The following is a 13,437-nucleotide window of genomic DNA, read 5'->3' as shown; positions in this document are numbered from 1 at the left end:
ATATGATCGAGCCAAGATAAAGGCTTTGTTTGGTGGAATGCAGAGTCATTAAAATGTTAAAAATTCAACATTTGGCAAACTAATATAACCATTACGTCATTATTCTATTGTTTATTAAGATGCAGACAATTTTGGGGGGATTTCTTCATTAAAAAATAATTCAATGTATAAATACTCATTGTACTGTTGTTTCATGTGTTGGGGATGAGGAAAAATTAATAAGCAGCTGCTTACGTATTATCAGAGACTTTTCAAGAGTTTCCCCGGAGAGATTGCACCCTAATTCAAAGTGCCAATGCAATGTATGTACTATCAATTAAGTCAAAGATATTTGACTTTTAACAACTTTTAGAAACTTTTTAAATTGGGGAAACTTTTATAATCTATTATTGATTTACATCTTAGATTTTTTTTTAACAACTCTTAGAAACTTTTGAAATAAATTGGGAACTTTTAATCTTTTAAAATAACTTTGGAAGTGACCTTCCTAATGCTTGCCCCCCAACCTAGCCTCGGGCCATCTACCATCAATGGCGCTACTCGGCGCCGAGCTTGCGGCCAACACTTCGCCGTAGGCAATTAGGCTCATCGAGCTGTGCCTGGTCTCCAGTTGTCTTGGACCCCCTTGCCACTGGACCAAGACCTTGTCCAGCTAAGCCCGTGTGGTTGCCGTTGTGCAACGGCCACCCCACGTTAAAAGAATTCACGCACGGGCATCTTCCACTCCGTCAGTATGAAGTTCGGGACCTGGAATGTCAGGACCCTCATGGACAATCCCAACAGCAACAGGCCAGAACGTCGCACCGCCATAGCTGCCCGGGAACTCAGATGTTTTGACATTGACATCGCCGCCCTAAGCGAGACCCGGCGGGCAGGGGAAGGCCAATTGAAGGAACATGGTGGAGGTTACACCTTCTTCTGGAAAGGGAAACCAGAGGCAGAACGCCACCTTCATGGAGTCGGCTTTGCCGTCAAGAACGAGCTGGTTGACAGCCTCAAAGACTCCCCCTTTGGGGTCAACGAACGCCTCATGACTCTCCGTATCACCCTATCTCGGAACCAATGTGCCACAGTCATCAGTGCATGTGCCCCCACACTCGAAGCAACGGATGAGGCTAAAGAGGGTTTTTATTACAACCTCGAGACATCCTTGTCCCGTGTCCCCACGGGCAACAAACTGATCCTCCTGGGTGACTTTAATGCCAGGGTTGGCAAAGGCACAGCCCTCTGGGGAGGTGTAATTGGCAGAGGAGGGTAGGGAAAGCCAATTCCAGCAGTACCCTGCTCCTGACAAAATGTCTAGAACATGAACTCCTCATTACCAACACCGTTCCGCCAGAGGGACAAATACAAGGCATCGTGGCAACACCCTCGCTCCAAACATTGGCACATGCTTGACTATGTCATCGTCCGAGCCAGGGATCGCAAGGATGTGCGCATCACCCGCGCTATGACAGGAGCTGACGACTGCTGGACGGACCACCGTCTAATCCGATCCATCATCAAATTAACATTGCCCCAAAGCAGAGGGGACAGCAGAAGCAGTTCTGCAAAAAAGTTAATGCCGGGGCACTGAGACACCCAGCTAAGAGAGCCCTATACAGTCAGCGCCTCACAGCCAATCTGGCGTGCCTTGATGACCCTGAGATGCTGAATCCCCATAGCGCTTGGTCTGCCCTCCAGGCCTCTATAGCCAGTGCCTGTGAAGAGACACTTGGTCACTCAACCAGAAAACATCGGGACTGGTTTGATGAAAATGATCAGGAGATCGAAGAACTAATAGATCGCAAGCGCAAAGCATTTCTGAGCTCAAGCAACAGCCCAACTCGGTAGCTGCAAAACAACATTACAGATGGCTCAAGACTCAGGTCCAACAAAAAACTCGGGACCTAAAGAACAGGTGGTGGATGGAGAAAGCACAGGAGATACAACAACTGGCCGACAGCCACGATATTTGACGATTCTTCACTGCAGTTAAGGCCACCTACGGTCCAAACTCCCAAGGCCCCACCCCACTCCTGGCCAAGAACGGGGAAACACTCATCAAGGACGCCAAGGCTGTCAGGGCCCGATGGAAGGAGCACTTTGAAGATCTCCTCAATCGAGACTCTGCCTTTGACTCGAGTGTTCTCTATTTCATCCCGCAGCATGTGACCCACCACCAACTCAGTGAAACTCCAACGTTGCACGAGGTAGGCAAAGCCATAAAACAGCTCAAGAACAACAAGGCTACGGGTGCAGATGGAATTCCTGCTGAGGCGCTAAAATATGGCGGAGAGGCGCTGTTGGCGCGGATACATGACCTCATCTCTCTCATCGGGAGAGAGGAGAGCATGCCGGGAGATCTCAGAGATGCAGTGATTGTGACTATCTTTAAAAAGGGGGACAAGTCCGACTGCGGCAACTACAGGGGAATCTCCCCGCTTTCAGCCACTGGGAAAGTTGTCGCTAGAGTTCTCCTCAATCGACTTCTCCCTGTGGCCGAGGAACTCTTCCCAGAATCACAATGCAATTTCGTCCCCTACGGGGCACAACAGACATGATCTTTGCAGCGCGCCAGTTGCAGGAAAAATGCAGGGAGCAGCACCAGCCCTTATACATGGCCTTTTTCGATCTTACAAAGGCCTTTGACACTGTCAACCGTGAGGGTCTATGGAATGTCCTCCTCCGTTTTGGATGCCCCCAAAAGTTTGTCAACATCCTTCGCCTGCTTCACGATGACATGCAGGCCGTGATCCTTACCAACGGATCCATTACAGAACCAATCCATTTCCGGATCGGGATCAAACAGGGCTGCGTTATCGCTCCATCCCTCTTCTCAATCTTCCTTGCCGCCATGCTCCACCTCACAATCAACAAGCTCCCCGCTGGAGTGGAACTAAACTACAGAACCAGTGGGAAGCTGTTTAACCTACGCCGCCTCCAGGCCAGGTCCAAGATCACCCCAACCTCTGTCGTTGAGCTGAGTATGCGGACGATGCCTGCGTCTGTGCACATTCAGAGGCTGAACTCCAGGATATAGTCAATGTATTCACTGAGGCACATGAAAGCATGAGCCTTACGCTTAACATCCGTAAGACAAGGGTCTTTCACCAGCCTGTCATCACTGCACAGCACTGCCCTCCAATCAAGATCCACGGCGCAGCCCTAGACAACGTGGACCATTTCCCATATCTCGAGAGCCTCTTATCAACAAAGGCAGACATTGATGTGGAGATTCAGCATCGCCTGCAGTGCGCCAGTGCAGCCTTCGGCCACCTGCGGCAAAGAATGTTTGAAGACCAGGCCCTCAAATCTACCACCAAACTCATGGTCTATAGGGCTGTAGTAATACTCGCCCTTCTGTATGGGTTTGAGGCATTGAAGATGTACAGAAGGCACCTCAAGTCGCTGGAGATATATCGCCAACGATGTCTCCGCAAGATCCTGCAAATCTCCTGGGAGGACAGGTGCACCAACATCAGTGTCCTCGACCAGGCTAACATCCCCAGTATTGAAGCGCTGATCACACTCGATCAGCTTTGCTGGGCAGGCTACATAGTACGCATGCCAGATACGAGACTCCCTAAGCAAATGCTTTATGCGGAGTTCCTTCATGGTAAACGAGCCAAAGGAGGACAGTGGAAACGTTATAAAGACACCCTCAAAGCCTCCCTGGTAAAGCGCGACACCACCACTGACACCTGGGAGACCCTGGCCGCAGACCGCCCGAGGTGGAGAAAGTCCATCCGGGAGAGCGTTGAGCTTTTTGAGTCTCGACGCAAGGAGCATCAAGAGGCCAGGCGCAGGCAACGGAAGGAGCGCGCGGCAAACCAGCCCTACCAACCTCTTCCCCCGACAAATGTCTGTCTCACCTGTAACAGGGTCTGTGGCTCTCGTATCGGACTGTTCAGCCATCAAAGAACTCACTTTGGGAGTGGAAGCAAGTCTTCCTCGATTCCGAGAGACCGCCTATGATGATGATGATGGGAACGACGACGACTATAAATTATTAACTGTGTTGTATGCCATTTTGTTTATGTTTGCTTCTGTCAATAATTATTATAAATACAAATCTGGTCAATAGTTTAGCCTGTACTGAGTGATCAAGTACCATGAATGTTTTCTGTTTTTGGATAGACAGCAAATATCTCACTCTTCAGCAGGCAATTTACCTTAATTGAAATTAAGTGTGTGACCTGGGCTACACTAACTAGTACTGCAGCAAGGAGAAATAAATAGATTGCATTTCATTAAAAACAGGGGGCTGGATTTTCGGCTTTACCGACTTTGGGGCGCTAATCGTGGCGGGGTGATTCCGATAACGCCTGAAAAAGGTTTGCGCCTTCGACTCGAAATTTCAGCAAAAAGAGAGGATCCATGATCGGGGTGTTAAATCAGGCATTGCACAATGGACTTTGTGCGCCCGAGCCGAAAATCGCAGCGGTAAAAGAGCCAGCCATTTTGCGCAGGCGCATTTATTTTCTTGGACGCAGACGTTATTTCAGGGCGCGGTGGCTTCCTCCGCGCATGCGCAGATAACCTGCCCGATTTCTGGCACTGCTGCAGAGATAGAGCAGCAGGAGGCCAGGCAGCATGCCAGGTGTTTCTCAACGGAGGCTGCTGAGACCTTAGTCCATGCAGTGGAGAGGAGGTGGACATCAGTCCATCTGGTTGGGGGAGGGAGACAGCTGGCAACAATTTTCAAACGATTATGGCGTGAAATTGTCCGGGTAGTTTCTGCGACACACGGTTGCCAGAACTGGCAACCAATGCCGCAAAAAGTTCAACAACCTTACCCGAGTCATCAGGGTGATTACCCATCACATTTATGTATGCCTGCTATCCTTACAATATGAATGTCAGACACTATGTGAAGTCTTTCATGTATCTGGCCACACTCAAAGCCTTGCAGGCTGTGGTGTGGGTTTCACAATGCATCATAAAGCTGAAGGTTGACTTCTCCAGCCATTGCCTCTTAAGGATGCACATACCCTCTTGTTCCCTAATCATTGAGAACCTTCCTCGCAATACACTCCCACTGCTGATATGGGTTTCATAAAGATTACCTCCCTCTCGCCTCCTACGAATTACTCACAAAGCTCATGTAACATCCACATAGATTGAAGTAAAGCCATTTGCACATCCATAGAGTCTCAGCTTTTGAAATATGGTAGGCATATATGGCACAACAGGAGGTGAACCCTTTCTATTTTTCTCATTGCAGGCGAAGCTGTCACAACAGGCATGAGCAGTGCCAGTCAGACGGGGGTCCGCCTCAGATCCTCGACTTAACAGATGTGGAAGAATGGGTGTCTGCCCTCATTGGAGCACCAGCTCGGACAGTTGCCGGGGGCTATGCTGAGCCCCCTTGAGGTAGTGAGGGTATGTAAATGGATTGCACGACTGATGTGATTTCATTGAGAGGTATTTATGAAGTGGTGCGGGGCCTTCACATATACACGTGTAATGCCACCTTCCCACCACCCTGCTGCTAACCACACGTCTGTTGTCTTCTGCTTGCAGACGAACAGCCACAATCGCAACAGCTGGCCATGGGGGAGATGAAGAGGCATGCGACGAGACTACAATGCCTGAGCCGCAGCGCCCATCAGTTGGCCCGTCGCAGCAAAACACATCTGGAGATGAGCCCAATTTCCCTGGCTTCCAGTTGTTGGAGGCTCCTGGCCCCAGTCACCCACAGCAACGTGCAGCGAGGGGAATCTCGGAGGCCAGCTCTCCAGAGGGAGAGTCGGCAAAGTAGGTCTGCTCAACAACAGGCAGACATGGAACTGGGCTTGGTGGAAATGTCCAGGGAAAAAACAGGCATGCAGCGTGAGCTCATGGCTACATTGGGTCAGTACCAGAGAGCATCGACAAACTTTCTGCGACTGTTGCGGAGGCAGCATAATACATTGTTGGTGCAACTCAGGACTCCAGCGAGGCCATCATTACCCACTAGGAGGCAGGTGGTCTCCGGCAGTGACAGTCGCGTTCCAGAGTGTGTGGAGCGGGTCATTGATCACGTTGCTGCATCGATCGAATCGCAGGCACAAGCAACACTGCAGCTTGATGATGTGATGCGGTCGATGACTGGTGCCATCCTCTGATGATGATGATGCCCACTGTCCAATGGGGAAAGGATGGTGCTGAAACAGACCAGCAAGTTGTGGAGACACATTGTGCTCTGGATGTCGAGTCTCAGTGGCTCCCAGGAAATGACCTTCCTCAGGATGACAGAATTCCAGCTCCCACTACTGACTCTCCAACCATGCACCCTACATGGTGCACAACCGAGCTACCAGTGACTGATTCCGAAGATGAGGCGCAGCAGTCCACAGTCGGGCCTTCCAGGCCCAGAGCACTCTCATACGCCATCTGCACCTCTCCCCCGAACACAGAAGCCCTCAAGCAGCCTTGCTGTAGACACTGAGGCCTCATTGAGGAGGAGGAGGAGAAGCAGGCATGGGAGAGTGGCAGACAGTGCAATCCCCACTGGCAATGCCTGGCCCCTCATGGTCACGTTGTGCAGCATGCAGCACACCACAATTAATTTGCAGACCTGTTGAGGGAAGTATTGCAGGCTGCCTCCGGAGCGATCCAGGCATCGGTGGCGCTGCTGGAGCACCCCAATTGTCTGTTCGATGATGTTGCGGGTGGCTGCATGGTTCTCGTTGTACGCTGCTCGGTGCTCTGCTCCTGTGATGGTGTTACGAAGGGGGGCGGGGGGTGGGGTCATGAGCCAGGTGGCTAGGCTGTAACCTTTGTCCTCGATCAGCCAGCCCTGCCCTTTCCTTTGTCGCTGAAACATTCGTGAGACACTGCTCTCACACAAGATGAAAGCATCATGTCTGCTCCCGGATAGCGGGTATTCACTGCGAGGATGCTCTGTGTGAAGTCGCGCACCAGCTGGACGTTTAGGGAGTGGTATCCCTTTCGGTTTCTGAATACCTCTGCATTGTCAAATGGTGCTCGCAAGGCCACGTATGTACAGTCAATGGCTCCTTGAACCCTTAGGAAGCCTGCAATTCTGTCAATCCCATATGCCCTCTCATTCTGGCTGTCCCTGCTCATTGGGAATTTTATGAAGTCCATACTGCGGCTGTGCAGACCCTTTATGACTTGGCAAATCAGCTATGTGTAGCGTTGAGAGATGCTGCATATGTTCCCTGCTGCTGCCTGAAAGGGGCCTGAGGCATAGAAGGCCAGAACCAGTCACCTTCACTGCGACAGGCAGCGCAGTTGTGTTGGCACTGGAAGGCTGTTGCTCTGCCTGTAGGAGATGGAATATCACTGTCAGCACTTCCTTTCGGAAGCGCAGCCTTCTCACATACTGCTCCTCAGAAAGCTGGAGGTATGAGCGTTGGTCCTTATAAACCTGTGGGGTGGGGGGGGGGGGGTAAGGCCTCCTCTCCAGACGTCTTCAGCCTCTCCTCATCCGTGGCCCAAAATGGTCAGCAGCCCTTCTAGCTTGAAGCCACCTGTCAATAGCAACCAGCATGATACGCTGGTGAACTAGTAATGCCCCCATTAAATTCTCTCACTGACCTTGTAAGGACACTAATTGCAGATAAAACTGCTGTTTGAAAGTTGGAGCTTGACACAGCATGCTGTGTGTCACTGTTGCAGTCAATGTGATCTGTGATGCAAGATCCTCCTCCCTCCATTTAATACACCGCCAATACCGCCTGCTGCACCCTGGGAATGCAGTTTTTTTTCCCAGATGTTTTCTGGGGTGGACGTTAAATGAGGCGCAAGAGACAAATTTTCCATCCAGGGCACATGAGCAGCGTTGCACGACAATTGACGTCATGATCTGTCAAACTGGAGGGCGGGGCGATTAGTTTTTACCGCAAATCACGAGCCTAACTTACTGGCTGGGCGCTAAAACCTGGACACCCGGCGTTGCGCCCAGAAACACCATTTACCGCCACTCCGGGGCACAGAGGCGCAAAAAAGCGGAAAATCTAGCATCAGGATCTGTTTGCAGAAATAATCAAGCAGTTTACTTAAAGAAAAAGGGGCTACAAAATAGCAGACCATATCAGTATGCAACATTTCCTCATTTACTGATCATCTCTGGTGGGGTTTCTCATGCTTAATCTGATTACATAGCAAATTATAGGAACAGGACTTTTATGCCATTTAATTCACAATGTATTATTCTGCCAAAGTGGAGCTGTGTTCCTTTAAGGCAACAAAAGCTAACTGTTAAGTTAAATAGATACAAGTTCAGTTCACTCAGTTTAACCGTTGCTTGAAAATGGTAAAGTGCCCATCCGTTGCAAGTCCAAGTGAGAAGCATCCAATATTAAGTACTGTTACACAACAGATGCACAATAATCTAAAGGCCAACGTGATGTACTGTTTATTGATCTTGTGTGGCATTTCTCTAGGAAAGTTGAATATGCAGGATGTAGATGGGTGGTGGAGGGTGAATGGGTAAGATGGGGTGTAGGGGTGTTTGGAGACTCCCCAACTTCTGTCTGAGGCTGAACCACACTGTTCGCAACCTTAGTGTCATATTTGACCCTGAAATGAGCTTTCGACCACATATCCACAGCATAACTAAGAACACCTATTTCCATATCCGTAACATCGCCCATCTCCGCCCTTGCCTCAGCTCATCCGCTGCTGAAGCCCTCATCCATGAATAGACTTGACTATTCCAACGCACTCTTTGCTGGCCTCCCACATTCTACCTTAAACTAGAGATGATCCAAAACTCGGCTGCCCGTGTCCTAACTTGCACCAAGTCCTGCTCACCCATCACCCCTGTGCTCGCTGACCTGCGTTGGCTTCTAGTTAAGCAACGCCTTGATTTCAAAATTCTTATCCTCATTTTCAAGTTCCTCCATGGCCTTGCCCCTCCCTATCACTTAATCGCCTCCAGCCCCACAAGCCCCGAGATGTCTGCGCTCCTCTAATTTTGCCCTCATGAGCATCCCTGATTATAAATCGCTCAACCATTGGTGGCCATGCCTTCTGTTGCCTAGGCCCCAAGCTCTGGAACTCACTGCCTAAACCTCTCCACATCTCTATCTCTCCTCCTTCAAGACGCTCTTTAAAACATACCTCTTTGGCCAAGCCCTGCGCTATTTTCTACTTAAGAGGCTTGGTGTCAAACTTGTTATCTCAGAATACTCCTGTGAAACACCTTGGGACGTTTCATTACATTAAAGGTGCTATGTAAATACAAATTGTTGTTGTAGTTATGAATGCAAGGAGATAAGTGTGCGGTGTAAACTTTAAAAAAAAACAAACCTGTGTTTTTTTTGGCCTCCTCCTGTCCTCTCTAAATCTCTTCCCCAAATAAACTATAATACCCATATTCATGTCCACTCCTTCGTCTTGTTCCAACGCCTCAATACTCCCACAGTCTTGATCATCGGTGAGGACACTTCTCATACCCTTCAACATCCACTTCCCTCACCGTCCTTCAATCACAATTCTCCTAGCATCTGCCCATGGAAAAAAAAACTTTTGCACAAGTTGTTTACGAAGCACTTTCAGACTTCCAACCACCTAGCCTTTGGCACTCCATTTGCCAAGGTTACCACTACTGAGGTTTGATCAACTACTTTCGCTTTCAATGCCCTCACCCCCAGCTAAACCATCAATGTCTCTCATCCCTGTCATTTCCTCTGGTACAGTTCCTGTCTTCGCTCTTTCAAGTCTGAGCCACCCAAAGTTGAGTACACCTGGCAAACAACTAGTGATCTAACCAGATCTATTGATGAATGATTACACATCAAACTCGATCAGGTCTCAATCCCCATGGCCGAAAAGGCACACTACTCTGGCATCAACTTGGAGTGTATTATTCAGTTGAAGTGTATGTGAGCCCTTTTAAGCCTGCAAGATGAAATTACTTTGCTTTCTTGAAACCAATTGGCAGATCAGTCTTGGTGTGTTTATAGGATAATTTTTGAATAAACATAGGTCAAGATAAATCCCCAGGGCCTGATAGGTTGCATCCCAGAGTACTTAAGGAAGTGGCCCTACAAATAGTGGGTGCATTGGTGATCATTTTCCAACATTCTATTGACTCTGGATCAGTTCCTATGGCCTGGAGGGTAGCTAATGTAACACCACTTTTTAAAAAAAAAAAGGAGGGAGAGAAAACAAGGAATTATAGACCGGTTAGCCCGACATCGGTGGTGGGGAAAATGTTGGAATCAATTATTAAAGATGAAATAGTAGTGCATTTGGAAAGCAGTGACAGGATCGGTCCAAGTCAGCATGGATTTATGAAAGGGAAATCATGCTTGACAAATCTTCTAGAATTTTTTGAGGATGTAACTAGTAGAGTGGACAAGGCAGAACCAGTGGATGTGGTGTATTTGGACTTTCAAAAGGCTTTTGACAAGGTCCCACACAAGAGATTAGTGCGCAAAATTAAAGCACATGGTATGGGGGTAATGTATTGACGTGGATAGAGAACTGGTTGGCAGACAGAAAGCAGAGAGTCGGAATAAACGGGTCCTTTTCAGAATGGCAGGCAGTGAAGAGTGGGGTGCCGCAGGGTTCAGTGCTGAGACCCCAGCTATTTACAATATACATCAATGATTTAGATGAAGGAATTGAATGTAATATCTAAGTTTGCAGATGGCGTGTGGCGGTGTGAGCTGTGAGGAGGATGCCAAGAGGCTGCAGAGTGACTTGGGCAAGTTAGGTGAGTGGGCAATTGCATGGCAGATGCAGTATAATGTGGATAAACGTGACGTTATCCACTTTGGTGGCAAAAACAGGAAGACAGATTAATATCTGAATGGTGACAGATTAGGAAAAGGGGAGGTGCAACGAGACCTGGGTGTCATGGTACATCAGTCATTGAAGTTTGGCATGCAGGTACAGCAGGCGATGAAGGCGGCAAATGGCATGTTGGCCTTCATAGCTAGAGGATGAGTATCGAAGCAGGGAGGTCTTAGTGCAGTTGTACAGGGCCTTGGTGAGGCCACACCTGGAATATTGTGTTCAGTTGTGGTCTCCTAATCTGAGGAAGGACGTTCTTGCTATTGAGGGATTACAGCGAAGGTTCACCAGATTGATTTCCCGGGATGGCAGGACTGACATATGAGGAGAGACTGGATCAACTGGGCTTGTACCCACTGGAGTTTAGAGGAATGAGAGGGGATCTCGTAGAAACATAAAATTCTGAAGGGATTGGACAGGTTAGAGGCAGGAAGAATGTTCCCGTTGCTGGGGAGTCCCAGAACCAGGGGTCACAGTCTAAGAATAAGGGGTAAGCCATTTAGGACCGAGATGAGGAGAAACTTCACTCAGAGAATGCTTAACCTGTGGAATTCTCTACCGCAGAAAGTTGTTGAGGCCAGTTCGTTAGATTTATTCAAAAGGGAGTTAGATATGGCTCTTACGGCCAAAGGGATCAAGGGGTATGGATAGAAAGCAGGAAAGGGGTACTGAGGTTGAATGATCAGACACGATCTTATTGAATGGCGGTGCAGGCTCGAAGGGCCGAATGGCCTGCTCCTGCACCTAATTTCTATGTTTCTATGTAATCAGTTTAACTGGCTAGCGGTAAAGTATTCATTAGAAGTAACATTCTATCAGTAGAGTCAATAGCTTTTTTCTAAAAGATTGTTTTGCTTACACTATGTCCACAGCAAAACATTATACTGACAAAGAGAAACACACAGACATAGGGACACAGACACAGAAAGTCCTACACGTATACTGTGTTCACAACCAACTGTCTTAGATTATCGGTGAGAACAAAAAGTAAAATATGATCGCTAGTTACCAAACTTCAACCACAGTCATGCAATAAATTCCAACTCACCCATTCATTCAGCAAGAAGACATCAGCCCAAAGTGGTAGCATGTGAAGAGAATGAGCAAGAAGAAAATTGAATCAACATCAGAGCTCCATGCGGCACATTAGGGGACCACTCAATAGACAATAAATTCCAAAGACATTTATATTAAAAAAAAAATTAGTTTTCACATTGAGACAACTCATTTAGCATTGCTACAATGTGGTCCATTTATAGTGAAAGTATACATACAATAGATCTCTGTAAATTCAGGTATCACACATTCTAAGTAGTGTGGAGAGAGGCAGAGAAGAGGGAAGACAGGGTCAGCTATTGATAAGCAGAATATTTGACAAAAAAAATATAATAATGAAAATGGAAGCTAGAAAACCAATTGAAATGGTCCCTACACCTGAATAGATTGTCTCGAGGTGCACCCGATATTGGGCCTCACTATCATTGGGTCGGCGAGCTGCGGACACCTAATGGGCTCGCCAAGAGGAAAAATGGGTGCTGCACAGCCAAGCATCTAGGCCCAAGTCTCTTGTCAGCTAACCAAAGACAGGCCAGTATACCCACCTCGAGGATGAGGAATGTTGAGTACCTTGCATGTGGGAAAAATTAGAGGTTGTAATACTTTTTAAAAAGTAGCTCTGCTAGAGTACACTGACAATTTTACTGTGCAATGGTGCTGTAATTTGCTATGTACTGAAGGATTTAGTGTATGTAATGTAAATTAGCACTAGGTGTTTACCGCTTGCATTCTTGGCATCACTGAGGCCCGCTTTGGATCCAAACACAGAGTCGAAGTCCACATTCATTGTTGATGGAGCAATCATCTGTGGGACTGGTTGAGGAGCATATCCTAGAATAAAAGTTTAACAGAGTCATTATCAAGAAAACAGAAAGAGAAAGGCCGGGGGGGTGGAAAGAGAGAGACAGACAGAGACTGACTTTATATAATGTCCTATCATACCTGCAGGATGTCCCAAAGTCTTTTGCAACAAATAGATTACTTTTGAAATGTAGCAGCCAGCTTGCATAGTCAAGATCCTACAAACAGCAAGGTTTTTAATGTCGCATTCAAAGGAAAACACCTCTGACAATGCATTTCCTTAGAACTACACTTAAGCACCAGCCTAAAGTACATAGTGGGGCCAGAACACACAACCTTCAGAGTCAGAGGTAAGAGAGCTGACACTAATACACAAATTCCATTCTTTTACTGAGGGATGTTTCTAGGAAAAAAAATGCAATTGTGCTATAATTTGCCCAAATGATCATACCAGCACAGTTACTTCCTTTTAGTGCATGGTTGTCTGCCAGTTGTTTCCAAGGATGATTTCAAAAGATGGATGCTCAAGAACTTCACTTTACATATTATAAATCTGTTGCAGTTGTACTTTATCGACTGCAGGAATATTCAGCAATGGCAACATTACAACTACATAAAGAGCAAAAGTATCTTAAGACTAAAAAAAATTAAAAGCTACATCATATACCCAAGGCATGACTGAACTACTTTAAAATACATATCCACAGTCAGTGATTCATGGCCAATACTCCAATAGCCAAATCTGACCACAAGCAAACTTGTTCAATTCAGTAATTTGTACTTGTTAATTACATTATAAACACATGCAAAACCAAACTCGTTACTTTATGTTACATACTTTAAATT

General features: G+C 47.3%; 1 protein-coding gene across 10 annotated transcripts in view; it reads right to left on the bottom strand.

Annotated features, from left to right (window-relative positions):
• Positions 1-13,437, bottom strand: part of LOC139265566 (phosphatidylinositol-binding clathrin assembly protein-like) — a 156,920-nt gene that overhangs the window by 20,237 nt on the left and 123,246 nt on the right. For 9 of the 10 annotated variants that reach the window (XM_070882653.1, XM_070882644.1, XM_070882645.1 and 6 more), the window contains one exon: positions 12,511-12,621. In XM_070882653.1, the coding sequence (XP_070738754.1) occupies positions 12,511-12,621 (111 nt within the window). Of the gene's footprint in view, positions 1-12,510; positions 12,622-13,437 lie in introns of those variants that run through there. The other variant, XM_070882652.1, reaches the window with a different exon arrangement.

Source organism: Pristiophorus japonicus, chromosome 6 (genome assembly GCF_044704955.1).
Source record: "Pristiophorus japonicus isolate sPriJap1 chromosome 6, sPriJap1.hap1, whole genome shotgun sequence".
NCBI lineage: Eukaryota > Metazoa > Chordata > Chondrichthyes > Pristiophoridae > Pristiophorus > Pristiophorus japonicus.
This window is presented reverse-complemented; position numbering and strand designations above follow the sequence as displayed.